Source organism: Ursus americanus, chromosome 21 (genome assembly GCF_024610735.1).
Source record: "Ursus americanus isolate L20-20 chromosome 21, mUrsAme1.1.p, whole genome shotgun sequence".
Lineage (NCBI taxonomy): Eukaryota > Metazoa > Chordata > Mammalia > Carnivora > Ursidae > Ursus > Ursus americanus.
In genome coordinates this window covers 8,779,554-8,802,146 of record NC_142147.1, presented here as the reverse complement: position 1 = coordinate 8,802,146, position 22,593 = coordinate 8,779,554, and the positions used below count along the sequence as shown (strand labels likewise).

Below are 22,593 nucleotides of genomic sequence, written 5' to 3'. Positions count from 1 at the left end.
TCCCCGAGTGACAGTCCCTCATGGCTCCTTCTGGTGGCTCCCTTAGCCCCATGGCTCTGTCTGCTGAAGATGACTCCCACCCTCTCTGCGCCACAGCAGGGGCACCAGTGGACCCACGCATCGCCCGCCCCGGATTCTGCATTCTTTCTGGAGGCTTTGCCCTTTATTCCCTCAAAGTACCCAGTGGGAGTATGTCATGTTTTTCACGGGACCCAGACTGGTTGACAGTGGTCCTTTTCCTTGTCTCCCCAGGCCCTCATCAGACAACGTTGTGCTCTGTGGAGGACACTGCTCCAGGGCCCCAACTCTGGCCACTGTCCCCCTTGCCCTCCCAGCTTCTGGACTCCAGCAGGCCTCTCCAAATCTGTCAGACCCCGAGCCCCGAAAAAGGACCTGCCGAGGAGAGGCAAGTGACCATTCGCATCTGATGGACAGTGGCCCCACCGGGAGGCACAGAGGGTGACATCGGGGCTCAGAACACGTCTAGAGAAGCAAGCCACTGATTTCCGCACACCGGAAAAGTTACCTGAGAGTGTATATTTATAGAAAGATACATCGAAACGGACAGATGGCGCCTAGCTATAGATACAGTCAGCTCTGTTAGAGGACCACGTAGGTACGTATATATTTGCCAACAGTAGAGAACATGAAGTTTCCACATCTTCAGCCACAACCGACAGCACACGAATGCCCGATCTGGGAAAACCACGCTTGTTTTTGTGGTTGGGTTCCCTCTCCAGAGGTTTCCCAAATGAGAAGGCTGGTTTCAGGGACAGTCTTTAAATATGGGTGTGTATCTTTCTCAAGAAGAGAGAACAAGGGAAGGGAGGAGGAGAAGCGTATTTTCATGTGGTGCACGGCAGAAAAGATGGGACTGGTTTTGGGCGAGGACGTGATCCCGCTGGAGAGGCGCGAAAGGGGACTCCAGAAAGACAGCTAGGGTTTCTAGGTTGGGACGTAAAAACACAAGAGCCCAGAAGGTCGCGCGTCCGCAGTCCGCTGACTTGTGGCACATTACAATCAGTTAAGGGCAAAAGAAAATCAGAATCGTACTAAGAGGTAGCAGCTGTTTATCTTCTCGGAGATTTCGAGGGTCTCTGGAAGCGGGCCAGGTAAGGGTGATCTCCTGGAAGAGACTGGGGTAGGGCACAGTTCTGGCCGAGGGCTCCCCCAGAGCCGGGAAGGGTGTGGACCAGCCTGCGTGGAAACTGCCGCTTGAGAGCCCGAGCCAGCCTCCACCCTTGACAGGCCACTTCCAAACCCCGAGTCATTTTCTCGGGTAACTTATGCAGTCCTCACAACATATAAATAAAAGTTTAGTTCTGTGTTTCCATATATCTTCTACATGGAGGCTAGCTGAATATTAGTGGAGTAACAATAATTATTAATAACAATAATCGTCATAATAACAATAATTAATAGAATAATAATGCCTTGGGGGCCTGGGGAGGGGGGTCCTTCATATGGCCGGGGTGGGGGCTTCCGGGGAGGGGTCTATGTCTGGTAAAAGTGGTGGTAATGGTGGTGATGTTCGTGGTGGTGGTGATGTTCGTGTCTCTGGACCGCCTGGCCGGCCGGGCTCTCATACACCACCACGGCGGGCAGGTCCCTCACGCGGTCCCGCCCCACGACACTGCCGCCCACGGCCAAGGGCACCTGCAGCCCCCGGCAGCCCTGCTGGCTCTCCCTGGCTCGGTGCTTGTGCTTCTTGTGGCCGAGGGGTGCCAGCGTGGGGAGGAGGGCGGGGCTGGCGGCCAGGTGGGCAGCTGGGGACACCGCAGGGACAGCGGGTCCCAGAGGGGGTTTGCTTCGTGCCCCTCTGGCCACGTGGCCCACACCCACGCTCTTGCCCTGGGCCTTGGGGGACCTCACAAAGTGCTTGCTCCCGTCCTGGGTGCCCCGGAGCCGCTGCTGGACCTCCGAGACCTTGGCGAATGGGGTGTCAAGGAACTGGAAGGAGCCCGGGTCCGTGCCTTGGGGCTTTCGGTGTGGGACGTGGATGGCTTCTGGCTCATGGGAGCGAGACCGAGTGGGGTTGGACGTGCGGGGGGGCAGCTCTGACTTCTGGGCCACTGATGGGGAGCCTAGGAACCAATTTAACAGATATTTCATGAGCACCTACTGTGTGCTGGTGCTGCTCTGTGCCCCAGAAACTCCCTCCACCCCCCCATGCTCCAAGACTGGTAACTGTTCACTCCGAGAGCTCCCCTCCCCACCCTGACTGCTCCTCGCTGCCTTGGAGGAACCTCTCTGGAATGGAACTTGGCCATCTGCGAAGGGGGAAGATCTGCTTCTTTGTTAGGTCCTTAAAAATAAGTAATTCCCCTTCCAAGAGAGAGACGAGAAGGAGAGAGAGACGGGTAGCTGTCTGAGGTCACAGGAACAGAAGGAAATGGACAGGCGTATTCCTTAACTCACGGGGGTAACCAACACAGGAATTACACACAGAAGGAGGAAGGGGAGAAGGGAGTTGGGGGTGCGAAAATAAGTGAGCTACCTCTTCATTTATCTTAGCAGGGGGCAACAGATGTCAACAGCTGATGAATACAGAGTCGTGGAACAGGGGAGAGGGCGGGAGCGGCCTGGGTGGGGCACAGAGCGATTGTTTCCACTGCCTGATAGGCCCTAAGATACTATTTGATTTTTGTTCAGCTTGGGACATGTGTTCGTTTTTAAAATGTTTTTAATGTCATCTCCTCCAAGGAGACTCTTTAACCCATCCAGTAGAAGCTGCACCTTCCCCCAGCCCGGGGAGGGGGCGGGGAATGAACACCCCCCCCCCCGCACCCCCCGCAGCTCTCCCCTTGCAGGAGCTCCCTTACCGGGCCCAAACTGGGACGTGTAGTCCTCTATCCCGGCGAGATCTAAGTAGTGGTTTCTCCTCTCGATGTTCTCATCCACGCAATGGTGGTAGCAGCCAGACTGCTCCAGACGGCTGTCACCCTGGAACCTAGGGCAAGAAGGCCAGTGAGGGGGTGGGCACCAGCCCTCGGTGGGGGTAGCCCCGCGGTCTCCTGGGAAGCCACCAGGACAAATCCTTCTGGACCCTTCATTCATCTTCTGGTTCTTGGGAAGGGGTGGAGGTGGGGTGGGGAAGGGAGTGGTCATCTTGGCAATATGTGTCCCTAGCTCCTTCCCTGGCAGCAGAGAGGGAGACCTCTGCTGGCCTCCCTGGGCTTTCTGGGAGGACTGGAGAGGCATTTGCTTTGAACAGGTCCAAAGTAAAGGTGAGAAGTTACTGGTCAAAACTTAAGGAAGCCCCAAAGTCAGGCTTCAAACCACGTGTGCCCACGGCAGACAGGAGACCTCACCCCTGGGCTGGTTCCCCAGAGAGTGCGGGCAGCATAAAAGCCCCCAGGCCACTGGAGTTGAGGGTCGCAGGCTCTGTAACCTGCCCCAAAGCCCAGAAAGGAGTGTGTGTCAGGAGGGGGTGGGGAGAGTGGTGTCCCCAGAGGCCACTTTTCTCCCACTGCAGGAGTCCAGGCTCCCTGCCTCTCCCCTGCAAGGCTCTGTGAGCTGCCAGCCCCACCCCTCACATCCTCCCCACTCCCCAGCACAGTTAGCCTGCCCGCCCCTCCCCACCAAGCTGTGGCCCCTGCTGGCACTGCCTTCTGTCTTTCCTCTATGGGCGGGAGCCTGTCACAATCTGGTCACTTCCTTTCCATTCCCCCCCAAGGTACCGCCACCCGGCCCCTGACTTCCGGCCACGGCCCCTGACTTTTGGCCACGATGCCTCCTACATCCTCACCCATCCTACACTGCTGTTACTTTATATTCCTGTTTAGTCGATGCTTTTCCTTAAACGCACTCTCTCTTCGCTTCCCTCCCTCCTTTCCTTCCCTCCCTCCTTTCCTTCCCTCCCTCCTTTCCTTCCCTCCCTGCAGTTAAAGAAATAACAGGTGGAAGAGAATCACAGCCTTACAATCCCTTAGCCATGATTCTGAAACCCAAAAAGCTTGAAGACAGAGATTTTTCATAACCTATTTGGCTGCCAAGGCTGCCCTAAGCCGACGTGAAGGTAGCTATAGCCTTTTACATCCCTTCGTGTGGATAGTCATGTGTCCACGCAGAAATTTCAGGGCATGAAATAGCGGGCTGCTGCCCAGACGCCAAACAGAATATATGAGAAATGCGCTGGGAACATCTCTGCTAAAAGCCAACGAATGCTGATTTCCAAAACATTTCTGGCCCAAAGCGTTTTGGACAAAGGAATGTGGACCTACATTTATTTTTTTAAAAATGGAATTTGATTTGTGAGCTTGTCCTCTGAAATCACTGCCCCCTGAAGAGAACCCAGACTGGAGCCCCCTGCTCAAAATCCCTCAGATGCAGGTACACAGCTGGTGCTCAATATGTGCACAGGTGCACTGGGCGGTCATGGCGTCCCCCCGCCACCCGCGCACACACCCACTGTACCTGAGTGGGGCTCGCTGCTTCTTCTCCCAGCTTCGCAGCTCCTCGGCAGGCTTGGTCTCCGCTCTGGGCCTCGCGCTCTGCAGGTCTGAGTCCCGCCCGAGAAACAGCCGGGTGAGCGGCTTACGCCCGTGCCCGCCAGCTGCCTGGCTCTGCTGAGGTTTCTGAGCTCCCTGGCAGGCAACCCTCGACAGCTGGCCCATGGCGGCTCACCATGGCTCTGTGGGCAGGGTTCTCCAAGCCAGGACCAGACAGAGGGATCTCGCAGCTACCGGGCCCCTTACCTTCTCCCCCCAGACTCCTGGGCTGGCCACGTCCACACCCACCTCCAGGGCTCTGCTGACACAGGGCCTCCCACCTGTAATTCTTTTCTTACCCAAATCCTGCTCTTTCAAGGACCTGCTCAAAGTCCACCTGTCCACAAAGTCGCTCCCAGGGAAAGCCCCCAAGGCTCCCTTCCACTCCTCCCAGGTGGGGGGGTGTGATCCTTCCTGAGAGCTGGGAGTGGACTGGGTGGCCCCCCAGCCCCTCACCGGGGTGATTGAGAAGGATGCCCTTCTTGCCCTGGCTTCCGTCGGGGGCCACCGTGAGCTTCACCCGCAGCGTCTTGCTCGACGTCGGGGAATGGTTGACGGAGGAGTCGACCACCTCGTAGATGGTATGTAGCAGGCTGGTGATATCCTGCGGGGGAGCCAAGCAGAGGGCCACGCGGGGCTTCAGCCACAGGGCATCCCCAACCCCGGCAATCCGAGGGCCCTGGGAAAGCTAAGGAAGGGAAAGGCCCCTGGCTCCCCCAAAGTCAAGCTTAAGGCACAAACGTGCATGTGAGAGGTTCATTTGGGAGGGGATCCAAGGGCAGGGGCACAGGGGCAGGGGGCGGGGGATGACGGGAATGAGCAGGTCCAGCCACGGGCGACCAGGCTCAGTCGCCCTTGCGTCCTCGGAGGGACTGCGTGGAAACCACCTCCGCGAAGTCTCATCCCTCCCTGGTGGTGTTGCCCTGGGCGGGGGGGGGGGGGGGGGGTGGTGACGCTACATTGCTGGGACTTCCAGGCTGTTCTGCAGAGGCTGAGGCAGTCCCACCCGAGAAATCTCTGATGGTGGGCACTGTCCACCCCAGCAGCAGGGAAACTGAGGCAGGTCGGGGAGACTGACGGGGAGAGGGGTACCAACAGCACCTGCTTCGGGTCTGAGGAGCTCCTTCTGAATAACAAATGCAAAAGTAGACGTGTTGCTCAAGATAAACTATTCTGTGAGAACTCGACCCAATCTCATCTCTCTGGACCCCCGTGACCCCCTCAAGTAGAACAGGGATGTCCAACCCGTGCTCTGTGCAGCGTCTCAGAGACTTCGGACTGGGGAATGGAGGGACAAAATAGGTGTCCCCTTGTTCTGGGGGTCTGCTAAGGTCGTTTGTCTGAGGGGGAGGCTTCCAGCTTTAAAGGCTGTAGGAAACTTCTGGAAAAGGTATTTGCTCTCTACAGGTCAGGCCCACAGATGGCCAATGATCTGCCCTGTGGCTCCTCACAGACAGACAGACTCATCCCTCACTTTATTCCCCACCCGTAAGCCATTCGGACAGAGGTGACAGAAGTGACACCAAGCACTGCTGTGGCCAGGCAGGTACACTGATGAGCAACCCGGAGAGGGGAACCCACAGAGGTGGCACCCACTCAGCTCCACTGACCTGCCCCGTGGCAACGCAGGCTAAGGAAGGGTCATCCCGGAAATCCAGAATCTTCTGCTAAATCTTCAGAATCTCTGATACTGGAAACTCAGTTTTTGTCAGCTCCCCATTTCCCCAACTCCCCAGCCCCTGGCCACCACCATTCCACCTTCTGACTCTCTAAATCTGACTATTCCGGGGACCTCATAGAAGGGGAATCACACGGTATTGGCCTTTTTGTGACTGGTCTGTTGCCCTTAGCGTGAGGTCCTGGAGGTCCATCTGAATTTGTGTTCTGGCTCCTGGTAGGATTTCCTTTCTTTTTAAGGCTGCATTATATTTGTTTATCTTCTCCCCTGGGGACGGACACTTGCGGGGCTTCTGCCTTCTGGCTCTTGGGTAATATGCTGCTGTGGGCGTGGGGGTACAACTGTCTCCCTGAGACCCTGCTTTGCGCTGTAGAGACTCAGAAGTGCGCTTGCTGGGTCACATGGGACTTCTGCGTCTAGCTTTCCGAGGACGCTCATGCTGTCGTCCCAGCAGCCACGCCATCTGACATGCCCGCCCAGAACGCACAAGGGTTCTGATGTGGCCACTTCCTCAGGGACACTCGTCGTTGTCGGTCTGTTTGGGTGTTTGGTTGTTGTTGGGTTTTTTTTTTTTAGTAGCCACTTAACACATGTCAGGTGGGATTCCAGTGGGGCTTTGATTCGCATCTCCTAATGATGAGTGATGTTGAGCCCCCTTTCATGGGCCTATTGGCCATGCATTTGTATATCTTCTTTGGAGAAATGATCAAGTTCTTTGCCCAAATATAATTGGGCTGCTTGTTTTCCTGTTGTGGAGGGTGCAGTTCTTTTTATATTCTGTATATTAATCTTCTATCAGAAACGTGATGTGCAAATATTTTCTCCCATTCTGCAGGTTGCCTTCCACTCTGCTGTGTCCTTTGATGCACATTAGTTTTGAATTTTGATGTAGTCAATTCATCTATTTTTATTTCGGTTGCCTGTGATAACTTAATTTTTAACAAAACCTTCTGGAAGGCTGGGCCCGCACATCTCAGGGCTACGTGGGGATTGTGAAGGCTGCCAGTTTGAGACCCAGGCTCGCTGGCTCACTCCGCAGTCTCAGCTCCTGCGGTCAGGCCCGCAGAGGACTCCTCTTCTCCCCACTTCTTCCCCTGAGCTGCTCTGCACACCCACATTTGCCCCCTCTTCTTCCCATCTTAGGAAGCCCTTGCAGGAAGGTGCCAGTATCTCCATTTTCCAGATGAGGAAAGTAAGGGCCACCAACATCATCCCCAAGTGTCCTATCCCACGCCGGGGGTGGGGGACAGTGACTGCACGCCATGCTCTAGTGATCCCAGCCGAAAAATCGACTCTTGCCTGCATGGGGCCCAGCACACAGAAGTGGGCCTGTGAATATTTATTGCACAAATGAACACGTACTTTCTTCTGAGTTGGGAAGCGAGCCCAGACGCCAGCTCTGGGCTGTAGCTGCCATGAGGTGGGAGCCTGTCTGCCCCAGCGCACAGAAACATGCCCGCAGGCAGCCAGCGAGCATGGAGGGGACCAGTATTTATAGCCAGCTTTGAGGAGTGGCCTTGGGGCTAAAAATAGACCAAGGGGAAACACGAGGCTGGGTTCTCCCTGGACTGGAAGCCAGCCTCCTCGCTTCTCGGCAGGAGGAAGACACGATCCAAGGATGGCCTTCTCTAGCCCGGGCTGGGGCAGCCTCCTCGGGAACCCTCACTTCCCTGCTCTTCCTCTCGTTACTGAGGGTAAAGAAAAGCAAGACGCAGAGCCAGACTGCAGCATCTGCCCGCGGGTTTCTGCAAGGCCTCCGAGGTGGGGGTCAACCCTCTTATGGTCAGCATTTCCGAACCAGCAAGGAATGAAGGCTGCGGCTAGCAGGGCCAGCGTGGTCTTCGCTGCCACACGAGTCTGAAGAGAGGACAATGCCACCGCACCCCCGAGAAGCCCAGCCCGGCTGCCTGCGTGGCCCGGACAGACGGCTGGGGCCACTGCCTTTCAGCTCAGTTACCCAAGCTTCCAGACTGCAATGTGTTCCCCTGTGAAGATAATTACACCGCAGCTGCCATTCCCAAACAGGATGGGGGGGAACGGCGGTGCTCACTCCAGAAAAACCATAACCCCTCGCACAAAGCATCACAGCTGGAGGGAGACAGGGGTTCACCTAAACCATCCCCCGGCCTCCCCAGGGTCTCCAACCAAGAAGGGTTTCCACTGCTTCCCAAGTACCCAGGCTCCTCTTGGGGCTTTGCCTGCCCAGAACCCATTCCCCTGCCCCCTAATAACAGTATGTTGATATTACTTTGTGAGCCGACTACACGCCCCCTCTCACTTTCAGTCTTTGTGGCTCATGTATCCAGTAACTTCCCCCGGCTCCACGACCCAGAGTAGGCCATCTCAAGCCATCGCAAACCCATGGCAAAAATGACTGGGTCAGGGACACTCATGTGAGGTGGTCAGAGCCAGTGAGATTCAGTTCTGGAACTTCTGAATTGGGAGGGTCGCTGAGAGTCCCAGATAGAGGGAAAATGTCAACCGTCACCTTGCTACTGGCCAGGGGAAAGGCTGCCAGACAACGAAGGAACGCAGATGAAACCGAGCCACTGCAAGTAGCTAGTCCTGAAGGCACCAAACCTCTGGATCCAGCCGCGCCTGAAGTCAGTGCCCTGGACCACCATATACTCCTTTTTTTTTTTTTTCAAACCAATAGCAGTTTGCTGGGGTTCTGTCACTTACATCCCCAAGAGTCCTGAATGATTGAAAGTCCCTCCCAGCTTCTTCTCCCACCCTGTTGGAACATTCCTTAAGCCACGGCCTAAGGAAGAGATGCCCTTTGTTCACCCAGGTGTTCCTTCTGGCAGCTTCTCCTGCACCAGTCACAGAAAAGAAAACCTGTAGCCCTGAACCAAGCAGGGAGAGAAGACAGCAAAGCTTCTCTGGGGACACCCCGGGTGCCCCTGTGAGCCGGACATGAGGTGGGCGTGGAGCCAGCCATGCTGCTCTCAGAGCAGGTCACACATCTGAAAGCCAGCGCCTCCTGGGGAGGGAGACGATGCCCCAGAGGGACGGCGGGGAAAGCCACGTGGAGGCAGAAGGGGTGGCACCCAGGCCCAGGGTAAGAGGAAAGCAGACACTGCAGTAGCTCAGACCAGGTCATGGCCCTGCTTCAACCACCTACCAGGGGCTTCCCTGAGCCCCAGGAACCCAAGCCAGGGCCTGCCCTGCTGGCTCGGGCCACAGCCCGGTGTCCTGGTGGGCACCCACCGCACAGTCTCGTCTGGCACCTTAAACACCCCAAGCACTCCCGCTCTGCACCTGCCGGGCCTCTCTCCCCCAGCTCTGCAGGCCATGCTCGCTCGGCTCCACGACGCCTCCCCCAGGAGGTTTCCTAGACACATGGGCCCCTCTCTGTCACACTGTTTATCTCCTTCACCAACCCCGTCACACCTCAGGACTGTCCTGTAATTGTTTGGGGTGGGCCTCCCTCAGCAGCTGTCAGAACCACGGGCCGGGAGCCATGTCTGCACTGTTTGTCCCCTTGTCCCCACACCTAGGGCACAGCAGATGCCCACAGAGGGTGCTCAGTATCCAGACAGAGGCACGGAAGAAGGGTGAGAGGTACACAGGGAGGAAAGAGGTGCGGCAGGAGCCCTGAGGGGAGAGACGCCGGCGTTCAGAGGGAGGAGGGAGGCAAAGAACGGGCCCGTGAGCAGGCCAGGCACAGAGCTCTCGGGGCTGGGGGTGCTCATTCCTGCCTTGGCGGAGGGAGGCCCTGCCTGGCCTCTGTGTGCCCACCTGGCCCCAGCTCCTGGGCACACTGGCTGAGTTGGGTAGCAGCCTGGGATGGTCGCAACCCCTGCCCTAGCCAGAGCTCTCGGACTCCAGAGAGGAAGAGGCAGGACAGGACTCTGTTGGGACTCAGGGTTCTCCTCCTCCGGGGAGCCCTCAGACTGCATCTCACTCTTCCCCTTCCCCAGTGGGAGCAGTGCCTAGGCTGAGTGCAGGGGAGCCCGGCTCCCCCTTCCTCTGTCCCTGCTGCCCACTCACTGGGCAGCTCTGGGACACCCCTCCAGGTCTCCCTGAAGCTCCAGCAGCCTCGATCCCCTCCCCACACCTCCCCACCGCCTGGCAGGGCGCCCTGGAGAAGGGGGAGGGGCAGGAGTGCCCGAGGGTGTGGCCAGGGCAGCAGGCCCGGCAGGTGCACTCACCTCACGGGTGACCTTGCCATTGTTGTCGAAGTCGTACAGGGTGAAGGTCCACTCCTGCCGGCTGTCCTCTTCCACTGACACGTCACACTGCAACTCCTGGACACAGACAGACAACCCACGGGCATGGCTGGAGTACCCCGAGGCCAGGTCACGGGGTTGCCACCTCCCCACGGCCCTCCTCAGACCTTGCGTGAAGGAAGAGCACAACGACCAAGACGTGAGGGGCCGGGTGGGGAGGCCAGGCGGGCAGGGGAGGTCTGGCCCAGGGAGAGAGGCCTGTGGGGGTGCCAGACAGCCTCTGGGTCTTTGAAGGCAAAGGAAACACCGGGGGGTGTGACCTGGGGGTCTGAGAGGAAGCTCCAGGGCCTCAGGGAGACTGAACTCGGACCAAGGGACAGACGTTACTGGAAGACACAGGGACCCGTAATGGGAAGCTACGGCAGGACACCCAGGGTGGCCCCCCGACCTGGAAGGCAGAAGAGGGTGAGCGAGCATTAAAAGGTAAAGCTCCAGCTCAGCCCCGGTGGGAGCCGGTACGTGGCCCTCCGCGGCTGTGTGACCCTGGGCGTGGCTTCTCTGTACCTCAGTTTCCCCTCCTGTAAATTATGGGAAAGGCCAGTACGGATCTCACAAGGCTGCTGGGAGCACCCCACATCCCCTCGGCGTTCCTGGGCAGCTGTGGTGGACAGCTCCCGACCTCCCACCTCAAGCGGCCAGCTTCTGTGTCCGCCGAAGACCTGAAGAGCTGGGGCCTGAATGCCCGGGGCAGCCTGAGGCACTCTGCATGGCTCTCCGGGGGAGGGGGGGGCAGCAGGACGGAGCCCCAGCTGCCCTGGCGCGGATCCACCCATTCACCCACAGGTACTGGCTTCCCTCCTTTGCTGCTCCCTGGGATCACCTGCCAAGTCCTTGCCTCAGGCTCTGCAATGGGGCACCTGGAAAAAGTGTGGAACTGTTTGGCACCTAGAGAAGTCCAATTAATGACAGTGGCTGCCATTGTCTTTGCTGTAACGTTAACATATGATGTACGAAATGTTAACAACCACTTCATTATCACCGCTCACAGGACCCGACGTGTCTAACCACAGGCACCCAAGCTGGGACGTGATGAGCTCTGTCCCTGGCAGTGCGTATGCAGGAGCCAGCCGAACACCAGATAGAAAGCTCGAGAAAGGCTGGCTGTTTTGGCAAAGAGGTTCACAAGATTTTATGAAAACAAGCAAAGATGCTCCCAGGCCATTCAGCTGCCCTCTCCTTTTGCAGGAGGACAGACTCAGCCTCCCAGAGAGGGGGGATACCCTGCCTCTGAATGCTGACAGGGACGAGTGCCCGAGCGCGGCGTCCCTGCCCCCAGCCTCTGCAGCTCGAAGCCAGTTCCCTCCAGCAGTCCTCGGGCGGCCCACGCGGAGTTCAAAGCCAGCCTTCCCTCAGTTGTGACATGCCCGTCTGATACCTGCCAAGTGCCCACTCTGCTCTGCGAGGCACCGTTTCATGTAGCTCAGCGCTCGCCCCGCACACATGCCCACACGCGCACACACACACGCACACACACACTCACACACACTCGCACACACAGCATTTATCTGATTCCTCTTCCCTGGCCCTTCTGCACCACTCCAAAGACAGCTCGGGGTTCAGTAACTATTCCCCCCAACTTCTGTCATATATGTCTTTTGTCCCCCTCCCCAACCACCGCCACCTGGGCTCCCCAGGGAAGTGAGACATCTAGGTGTGAGCCTTCCCTCTGCTGCTGCCCTCGGCCCTCGGCCCTCAACCCCCTCGACCGCCCCAGAAGACACGCAGGCACTCCGGTGGGCTCTGGGAAGAAGCTAGCCACCCCAGCTCCCCAGCTGGATGCTGCCCGCCCCCCAGTCCTGCATTTAGGGCCACTGTGAGCCACCTCACACCCTGTCCCAGTCATCTCCCCGCAGCACCTGCCATCACTGCACAATATGACGCAGCGCCTTCCCACGCGGCTTGCGGCACGGACAGGCCTCTGGGCCTTTGCTCCTGCCGTTCCCTCGGCTGAAAGTGCTCTCCTTAACCCAGAGGCTCTGTGTCCTCACCTCCAGCCTGACCGAGGCAGCCACCCCCTCCGTGAGCTTCCGGACCCCCGTCACATCCCTGACTGTGCAGTGTCCGGGTCTGGGTCACCGTCCTGTCCCCCTCGCCGCACTGTGCTCCGGGAAGGCAGGAGCCCTGCCCAATTCACTGTGGGGTCCCCCGGTACCCCGCAGGTGTCACTCAAGCTTGGCTGGAAGGAAGAAGGAAAGCACTGACATGATAGCGCCACCCTTTAAGCATGTTAGGTGCGTTACCTTCCCAGGCTCACAGCAACACCCCAGTAACATAGACGGAAACTACCCCCATGTCCCAGGGGAGGCCAGCGGGGCAGTGGCAGAGCTAGGATGTGAACCCCAGCCTGCCGGCTCCAGAGCTATGCCCTAGTGGTCTCAGGGAGGGAAGCAGAGAAGGAGGAAGGGAGGAGAAGGGAGGGCAGAGAGAAGCCGGTCAGCTCCACGCCGACAGGTCCGGCTTCCGCTCTAGCACCCGCCCTGCTTGGTCCACAGAAGAGCGTAACGTACTGTTTGGGACGGGGCAGGACAGACAGACTGCAAGCTTTAGGGGGGCGTGTCCCTTTAGTTGTTGACCACATGGGGAAACTGAGTCCCAGATAGGGTAGGGGACCTGCCTAAGGCCTCCTGCCTCCTGGCATCCAGCCTACCCGAGAGCCCCCACATGTTCCCCAGAACAGCCCCAGGAGTCGGAATGACTTCTTCAACTAACGAGGAAACCGAGCCCAGAGGGGAAGGCAGTCACCTAGTACAGTAATGCCAGGGCCAGGGCCAGGCCCCACGGTCCCCCCTCACGTCCGCCCCCAGACTGCCGGGCCACAGCCCAGTGGGATGGCGGTGCTCAGTCCTCAGGGCCTCTGTGGAGCTGGGGCAGCCCCCGACGTGGCGGGACAAACCTCCCACAAAGGACAGCTGTTCACACAGGAGGTGAAAGGCCTTTGCATCTGGACAGGCCTCAGCTTCCCTCCTCGAAAAGCACCGCCGAGAGGACAGAAACCCTTCTCTCCAGAGCCCAGCACCAGGACAGGGAACTTACTTCAAACTTCAGCTGTTTCTTGGAGCCCGGGCAAGATTCGCTCGCCTTCTCCCTCCTCTTCTCATCTCCGCTGGCCACCCCGTCTGTCTTCTCGGGAGGCAGGGCCACTGTGGGGAGGGCAAGTGAGACAGCGTGAGGATGGTCCCCAGCTGGGCCTCCGGGCCACCGCCCCCACTGGGGCTTTGTTCTGGGGACCGTGAGGAGGAGCGCCAGGGTGCTGGGCCCTTTCCTGCCCTGCCCGTGTGCTATAGTCAAAATCCCTTTGCTGTCTGGCCTCTGGTAATGTCCACGGCTGCCCGAGGGGAGACCCCCTCCCAGGGGCACCCGTGCTGGCCACTCAGATGACCCCAGGGCGCCTCAAGGCCGCCATTCTCTGCCCCAACTATAGAGCCCAGATAAGCAGCCTGTGGCCAGCCAGGGCCCTCAGACCAGAGGCAGGCAGACAGGGAGCTCGTGGAGTGTGGCCACTGTCCACACAGTCTCACTGCCTTCCCTGCTGACATTCTGGCCTCCTCAAAGATGCCGCCTCATGGGCCCAGTGAACGGCACTCTGGTGAGTGGTCAGGAAGACTGAGAGAAGCAGGAGGCAGGGGGCTTCCCTCAGGCGGCCTGAGAAGCAGCCTTAGTCCCTGCTCGGGTCCTCCAGACACTATGTGTGACCCAGGGCGAGCGGTGCAACTTCTCCAGACCTCCCGACTCGTTTCCCCAGCTCTCCAACAGGGATCCGGACAGTCCCCTCCCCACGGGATCCTCGTGTGGATTCAAAGAGCTGGGACTGAAAAGGCCAAGGGCCCAGGGCCAGCACGCAGGGTCCTGGAGGCTGCTAGTAGTTACAGTCAAAGGAATGATGTCCCCTCCCCGCTCAGTCTCTCAGGAATCGGCACAGTCGGTAGCTAAGTTTTCTCAAAACGGAGGCTTTGGGCATGCAAAAGGACGTGAAAGCATCATCTCAAACACAGGCAGCCTGGGATGGCTAACAGGACAGGGAGGGAGGAGCTGAAGATAAGGGTGCTTTGGTCACCCGTCCAGACGGGCGGGGACAGGAAGGCCACGGCGGCAACAGACTGACCTGACTCCATCCACAGCTCCCCTCCCAACTGGGCCTGAGTGCCCCCATCTTTCTCTTCACTCCAGGTACACCCAGAGGGATGCGGGGGGGCCGGCCTGCGATGCCCCCACAACCAGGCAACAAGTCCCTAGAGCTGGCAGCGATCCAGCAGGAGACCCTGCCTCAGTCACAGCCCCCAGCTCCCTCGTGGTGCTTTCGCAGAGTGAGGCCGATAAGGACAAACCTAAAAGGAGATCTAGCTCCTCAGAGGCCCCCTGGGGGGGGGGCTTGACGGCGGTGGGGGGAGGTGACTGACACGGATGGCTTCTGCTCTAGTGGATAAAACCAGGCCCTGGGGCGCCTGGGTGGCGCAGTCGTTAGGTGTCTGTCTTCGGCTCAGGGCATGATCCTGGCGTTCTGGGATCGAGCCCCACATCAGGCTCCTCTGCTGGAAGCCTGCTTCTTCCTCTCCCACTCCCCCTGCTTGGGTTCCCTCTCGCTGGCTGTCTGTCTCTGTTAAAAAAAAAAAAAAACCAGGCCCTGCCCTCCCTGCTCTTCCAAAGCCAACAGCGCCGTGGCCAGGCCAGTCCGTGCACTGCTGAGTCCTGGGCAGTCAAGTGGGCAGTTAGTCGGTGACCCAAGGACAGCCGAGCACACAGCCTGGGCCACCCTGATCCCCCCCACCCCCCAATCTGCCGGTCTCCTGCTGGGCCAGAGCAGCCGCCATCGTGGCACGAGACGGGGTGCAAGGCAAAGTGCTTCTCCCAGGCTACGAAGCACGAGGCACCCCGGCCGCCCCCATTTAGAAGGCAGCTTGTCAGAGCGAGTCAGGGAGCGGGGTCTCTCTCCATTGCCAGCCCCCAGCATCTCCGGGGGGTGCAGCTGAGCTCAGTGGGACCGTCCTGGTTGAGAGCACTGGTATCCTGGGTCCATATCCTGCCCCTGCTACTGACTGGCCCGGGCAGCTTCGGCGAAGGCGCTGGACTTGTCTGGATCTTGGGCTCCCCGTGTGGAGAATGGGGATGAAATGGTTTCTTCCCCATAGGGTGGTTGGGGTGGGGGGAGGCAACGAGGCACGTGCCTCCGTAGCACAGTGGTCTGTATGCAATAGGTGCTCCATAAAAGCTGGCTTTGCCAAAGACGGAGGGGAGCCATGGTCCCAGCGGACAGCCCAGATCCGGGTGATCCCCCTCACCCCCAAAACCGCCCCACTGGACAAACCATGGTGCCCTTCTGGCTGGCAACATCCTCTCTTCAGCCCCCCTGCGAGGCATGGGGGGAGAGAAGAGAGGAAAACAAAGCCCAGCTCCATCTTCAAAGCTGCAGCCTCCCTCCGCAGAGGTCCTGGCTGGAGATGTAAGCCAGCCAGGCTTATCGAAACCAAACTTCAAGTTCAAAGTTATCAGAAAACCAGCTTCAGGTTCAACCTTGCCTTTTAAGTTCCACTTGATAAAATCCAAAGGAAAGAAAACTCTGTCCCTTCTCCCTCCTTCTCTGGGGCACCCCTCCTCACACGCAGGCCCTCCCCGCCTCCCCTCCTTCCTCCTCACCCACGGGGGTGGAACGCGCCCCCCTTGAAGAGCTCACGCTCTTCCTGTGTCTTCTCTAAAGACCAGCGTGGTCTGGATTGCCTTCTCGTCACCAAGGGGTCCCTCATCCCATCCCAGCTCAGAAAACCTCCCGGACACCCACAGGACTGGCCACCGATGGGTCGCAGGACCAGGAGCTATCCTGCCCCAGAGCCCTGCGGGCCAGGAACAAGGACAGTCGGCGCCCTCTGCCCCCACCGAAGAAGGCCCTTCACCCTGTCCCTGTCCCGGCCCAATGGGCCGAGGAGGTGCCAGAGCTGATCAGAAAGCCTAGCAGACTCCAGTGGCAGAGGCAGGGGCTGGGACTCGGGGCTCTGCTTCTACACCCACATGTGAACCTCTCAAACCAAACACCAACCAGCAGCCAGCCCCGCCACCCCTGTGCAGCCCGAGCCACCTCCATCCATCCATCGCTGGGCTCGTGGGCACAAGGAGGGTAAAAGGTGCTCGCTTCGGGCTGTCACGGTCCTGCCAACCAGCAAAGACCATGGCATTTTTATCGGGATGGGGTTTGGTGCCGGATTCTGAGCCCATTCTCTCTCTCCTACTCCTGCTCATACCAGAGATTGTTTTCCCCCAGAGATGATCTTCAGGGGGGCATAATTTCAGAGGGACTCCGATCATTCTTTAATCACTCACAGTAACAACAGGAGATACTGCTAATTTGAAAGAAGAAAGGAAAGCTGGAGGAAGGGTAGAAAAAGGAAGGGAAGGGATGGAGAAAGGAGGAAAGCAAAGCCTTCGAGTTCCAAGACTCGCGTTCTGGGTTTATATCCTGCGTTCATATCATTGCCTGTGACGTACCTTTAGATGACTTAGAGCAGAGGCTGGTAAGCTATGCCCTGTGAGTCAAACCCAGCCCACCCACCGCCTGTTTTTGTAAATAAAGTTTTATTGGGACACAGTCACGTTCATATGCACTGTGTATGGCCGCTTCACTCTGCGATGGCAAAGTTCAGTAATCACAACAGGGTCTATATGGCCTGCAAAGCCTAAAAGTTGTACTCTCCTGGTCCTTTATAGAAAAGTTTGTGAACTACACTTAGGTACCCTTCCTACCAGGGTACCCTGATAAGCAGGTTGCAGGCTGGATTTCACCTGCTGCTCACCTGCTTAACTGGAAACTCTTGTGCAGTACACAACCTGCCCAACCATACACAGTAGGCATGGACGAAAGAAAATGTCAACTCTGATTTCTTCAAACCAATTCTCAGCTCAGACGAGTCTGGGGGTGGTGTGCGGAGCTCCTTCTCTTTGGAAACTGCTCCCTGTCCCTCCTCACGCCATGGCTGCGAGGAGCCTGCTGGCTGTGTTTACCAGATGATGGCTCTCTCCCACATTAGCTCCCAACCTGGCATCTCTCCACCCCCAGCAACTGCCAGATTAAATGCATTACTTGACCATCTTCACCCGGCTCCCTTTGATGTTCCCTTCTCAAGCTTCAAAATACCTTTTGGAGGGAGATCAGACAGCATTAAACAGAATTACTAATTAATTAAGCAAAGTTAAATTTTAAACACTGTTTGTTGTGTTAGCCAAAAGCCTGAACAGAACAGACTTTTTTCCTCCACTGAGATCAAAGACAGTCTCTTCCCTGTCCCTCCCCCAGTTTAAAAAGAAGAGGGGGCTGGGGAGGAAGAGAGGGAAAGAGGAGAGTACAGAGGAGCACCAGCGAGTGAGGAAAGACCCGCGTGGGGATGGTCGGGATGGATGTTGGGGGTGATCATGGGGTCTAGACTCCCAGCCCTCACCCCGCACCCACAGTCCCGATGGGAGACATCAACAGCTCATTTGGGACCGCATGCTGGGAGAGCCCCGGTCACTTCCTCGAGCCTGTTTAGCCTGGCAAATAGCAGTGACCCAGACAGCAGGATGGCACAGCCCACCCAGCCAGAAGCTGCTGACAGCTGGCACCACCCAAACAGGGTGAGAAGAGGGCTACAAAATAAAACAGATCTGCCCTCCCGCAGCCCCACCCTCCCTGGCACCCAGGCAGGACCAGCACCTCAGGGCTCTTTCCTGGGGGGGCGGGCTTAGGGTCAGCTGAGAAGCCGGTTGTGCACTATACAACTCTAGGGGGCGCCATTCACAGACTGGACCTCACACTCTTGTATATTGCCAGTGATATTTTTTGGACAGATGGCCGAAAGTTGTCTGGAGGCGGGGGTGGGGGGGATTGGAAACTCTTTTCTTTACTTGGCACGAATGCATTTGTGGCGAGCAGAGTTTGGTCTCGCCCCATCCGGCCCAGCACTTCATTCTGCCCAGTCTGATCTGGGATCTTCCAAGTCCTTCCCAGGAGCCTGCCACATCCTGGCGGCCAGACTGCAAGTCTCGTGGGAGCCGGGGTCCTGCCGCCTAGTGCCCCTGGGATGCCCACAGCACACGCACAGGGCAGCCAATCCACGCCAGCATGCTAAGTGGCACCAAACCCCAGAGGCAGACACAAGGAAGGCCGTATAAAAAACACACCATCAATTCCAGCTTGACTGAGATCGGGAACCGGCGTGAGAAAGCGGGTGCTTGAAAGAGGTAGGTCTGTTTCTGAATCCCATACTTAGGCTAAAATCCAAACCCTGGAGGATCCGAGCAAACACCGGCTTATTTTAACACAATCCAGAGAGGCCTGGTTGATAATAAATTTAGGAAGCAGGGACAAATTTGAGATCCCATTATGACAATTACCAGCCCCCCCTCCCCACCCCCACCAGAGACCAGAAATGCTTAACACTCAGACGGGTGGTTCTCTCTGCCCGGTTACCTGCCACGTTCTTCTCAGTTGCTACGACGTAAGATCTAACACAAGCCAGAGCTTCCTTGCTGGAGTTTGGACACCCGCCCTAACGTCTCCACAGGCCCTTCTCAATTGTCCGCGTGCAGATTATCTGCTGCAAATATTTTAGTCTCGGGGTGGCTCGCCAGGATGTTTCTGACTCCCCAGCCCCCCACCAGCAGCTGTTGGAGGGAATGCAGATGAATTTTAATATTAGCCTATGCCAAATATAATTAGGCGGGTCAATCTGCTGCCAGTAAAAAGAGAAAGATATCATATGTGCATTCCAGGCCAAATGGTTTCTCGCATCATTTGCGCGAGGCTCTCCTGAGGGAGCGAGGGTCCGAGAGACGCGCCAGTCTGCTCGTCAACGAGCCCGGCAGCAGGCTGGTGAGGTTAGTGGGTACGTGAGCTATTCCGTTAGGGCCTGTTAAGAGCACCGGGCAGGGTCGGTTCCTGTTTGCATCTTACCAAAGAGGAAAGCAACCTGAAGAAGCAAAATGGATGGGGCCACAGATTTCCCTGCCGAAAATGATTCGCCTGCTGCTGTCTTTCGGCCCAGTCTCTCCACTGACCTGCTCTTTAGTTTTGGACCCAGCCGTGCGCTCACGCTGTTATCCCTGCCAAGAACACTTGCCCTGGCTTGAAAGCTCCTTCAGGTCTTCCGCCCAGGCCCTCCAACCTCTGAGAAGGTGCCTGCAAGCCCCCAGGGGCTAGGTTAGGGTTCCCCACTCAGTGAGTCATCCGTATTACTCCACTATCATCATTACTCCGTTAATTCGATCTTTCTACCGTAGCCTAGATGCATCGACACTGTCATTGCCATCACCATCACCATCATCATCATCAAAACAAGCCAACAGTCAGTAGCACAAGCAGGATTTGAACCCACAAGTGTAGAAACAGAAGAACGAAAATCGCCGTTTCCTGATTCCCCAGCCACTGGTCTCCCCACTCTGTCACCCAGTAGTTGACACCTGCTCCTGTGTGTCCTGCAGCCATCGTCCCCCTTCTGAGAATAGCATCTGGGTTTCCTCCGGCGGGCCCCCCCCCCATCTCAACCCCTCCTTTATGGAGGGCTGAGCCCACTCCAGCGTTGGGGATGCACCCAGCACCCCGCCCCGACATGAGGCATTTTGTCCTGAAAGCCCCTGGGGGCTGCTCCTAGGTCGGTACTGAGGTACAGTTCATCCTGAAACCAGTGAAGCCGAGCTCGTGGGCCCCTCACCTGCACGGGCCCCGGCAATGTGCTCACAAGGTCGTTTGGTCTTTCGATACTTTCACATTTAGGCATTTTCACCTCAATTGGTTACGACCACTGTCTCCTTCCTTTCTGACTCCCAAGCAGCCTCTTGCGTCTCGCAATGTCAGAGTGAACACAGGCATTTCTGGAATGGAGCTAAGGGAAGGCTGAGTTGGAAATATATTTATTTAAGTTTAGCAGGATAGATCTATCGTCTGGCTCAAAGTTATAAAAGAATCGTGCAAAAAATAAAGAAGAGAATCGTGTATTCTTTTTCTTAAGGACGACCCCCACACTGGACAAGCTTCCGGTGCCGTACAACCTAGATCCACCCGGTGAGAACCAAACTTTGGCAAAAAGTATTGAGCCTTGGGGGCTCTTTTTCACCTGAGGGGGCTGAGCTCACAGGATGGGAGCCCCCAGAGCTGGGTGGCCACCCTTTGCCACCTGAGCGGGAGAGACCAACACAGGGGCAGAGGGAGAGGTGACAGAGGAAAAGGGGGGGAGGGAGGGAGTGTGTGTGTGTGTGTGTGTGTGTGTGTGTATGACATGGTTTGCACTCCTGGATCCAGCTGGCCCTTTTTAGGCAAAATCCACCCGAGCATTTTTCAAGATCGTCAGCTAAAGCTTCAGTGCGTTTGGGTTGATGGTCAAAAGAACCCAAAGAATCCTGACTGAAGTCTGAGCCCCTGCTTATCAGGACAAAAACCACCACCACCCAAAGAGGAATTGACGTAATGCGGCGGGATTCTCCAAGGTAGTTTCTGGCACTTTCCACCAGTGGGTGTCTACCCCTTCCTGAGACCAGACATGCCAGCCTGGGTTTTTTTTCTTCCACAATCTTGCCTCCCCAGGCTGCATTGTATCGTAGGGAGATTTTATTTAAGGACGAGTTGTGACTGAGGGGAAAAAGGAAAGGAAAAAAAGAGGAAAGAAGGAAGGAGTGGAGGGAGGGAGGGAGGGAGGAAAAAACCTTCCAACAAATAGCATTCTAGCCTTTTCCCTCATCAGAGCATAAGGTTGATAGCCACTCTGCTTTGAGGTTTGAATCGGGTTGAAACGAAACATCTGTTCGGGGAGGGAGGGGGGAATGCCGGCAGAGAGGGAGCAGGAGAGAGAAAAAAGCTTTTTTGGGCTAAAAATACCCTGTCCCTTCCACTCTCCCTCCCTCCCCGCCCAAGTTAAAACATGTGATGAAATTCAACTTTTAAAATCTAACCCCGAGCTACTCGAAACTACTAAAGCTGCCTTGGTATCTGACACAAGTCAGAATTTCCACTGTTCCAGCTGAGCTTTTATGAAGAACAGACTCGAGAGAAGCTGCTGTCCCCCGGGCTGCTGGGGGGACTGCCGCCGAGTGGAGTTGGGCCTCGCTGACACTCACAGGAGGACGGGCTCTGAACTGAGAGCCGCAGCCAGCGGGGTGTGGCCCGCCTGCCCTCCGTTGGGGGGGGGTCCCCGCTGCTCACCAGTCATCTCCTCCTCCTCCAGGACTTCCAGGGAACCACTGGCCAGCCCCAGTGATTGACCGGTGCCCGGGAGACATGCAGGGTCCTCTGTGGAGACGTCCTTAAAAGTCCTCCCTCTCTCCCTCTCTCTCTTTCTCGCTTGCCCCACCCCCAAGCTGCTCCCTGACCTCCAGACGCAGTGTCCAACTGTCTGTCTACTTGGCATCTCTACTTGGATGTCCAACAGCCATCGGGAACCTGACATGCCCCCAAGAAACAGCCTTCCCTGTCACCTGCCCGAACCCCCACCTCAGAAGAGGCCCCAACCTTGCTTTTGGTCCTTAAGCTGGAAGTTCAAGGTGGGGCGGGTTGGGGGCCTAGGATCCCTTTCTTTCCCTCATCCACCCCCTCACTCCACCTCCCATCTCCCACGCCTACCCCACCAGGACCCCCATTTCTCTCCGGCCCCACAGCCCCCATGCAAAGCCGACACCATCACCCTCGCCCGCACTACTGGAATCATGTCCCATTGTCATGGCCTCCTTCCTCCCGCCTGCACGGCCCATCCTTCCGAGAAGGCACAAGTACCTTGTTAAAATGGAAGTCAGAAGCTGGCACTCACCTTGCCTACAATTTTCCAATGCTTTCTCTTCAAAAAGCAGCATAAAACCCAAGCGTGTGGTCCCACCCTTGCTGACTGGCCCACCCTTGTCCCCCAGTGTCCCCTCCTGCCACATAGGTCTCCCTTTTGTGCTTCCCTAAACCCCAAGTTCCTTCCCCTTGGGGTTCTGCTTGCTGGCTCCTTCTGTCTGCTCTCCCTTCACGTCCTCCCATGGCTGGCTCCTTCCCGGCACCCACATCTCAGCTGACATGTCACCTCCTCAGAGAGGACTCGCCACCCTCTCCCCTTCACTGGGTTCTACCTCTTGGGCCGAGCACCACTACCAGAAACTGGCACGGTCCTTCCCGCGTCCCTCGTGTGACACCCTGCCCGCAGGTGCTCAGCAAATTCTCCCCAAGGAGGAGGAGTTAGAGGCCTGAGTTCTGGTCTCAGTCTGC

The 22,593-nt window shown here is 57.3% G+C and overlaps 1 protein-coding gene across 1 annotated transcript in view; it reads right to left on the bottom strand.

Annotated features, from left to right (window-relative positions):
• Positions 1 to 503: 503 nt before the first annotated feature.
• The window catches only part of NKD1 (NKD inhibitor of Wnt signaling pathway 1), an 81,730-nt gene continuing 59,640 nt past the window's right edge, over positions 504 to 22,593 (bottom strand). Inside the window, exons 5-10 of the mRNA XM_045806755.2 lie at positions 13,434 to 13,540; positions 10,323 to 10,418; positions 4,947 to 5,094; positions 4,417 to 4,501; positions 2,823 to 2,950; positions 504 to 2,084 (exon numbers count right to left, since the gene is read on the bottom strand). Of these exons, the coding sequence (XP_045662711.2) occupies positions 1,495 to 2,084; positions 2,823 to 2,950; positions 4,417 to 4,501; positions 4,947 to 5,094; positions 10,323 to 10,418; positions 13,434 to 13,540 (1,154 nt within the window). The 3' untranslated portion in view covers positions 504 to 1,494. The remainder of the gene's footprint in view (positions 2,085 to 2,822; positions 2,951 to 4,416; positions 4,502 to 4,946; positions 5,095 to 10,322; positions 10,419 to 13,433; positions 13,541 to 22,593) is intronic.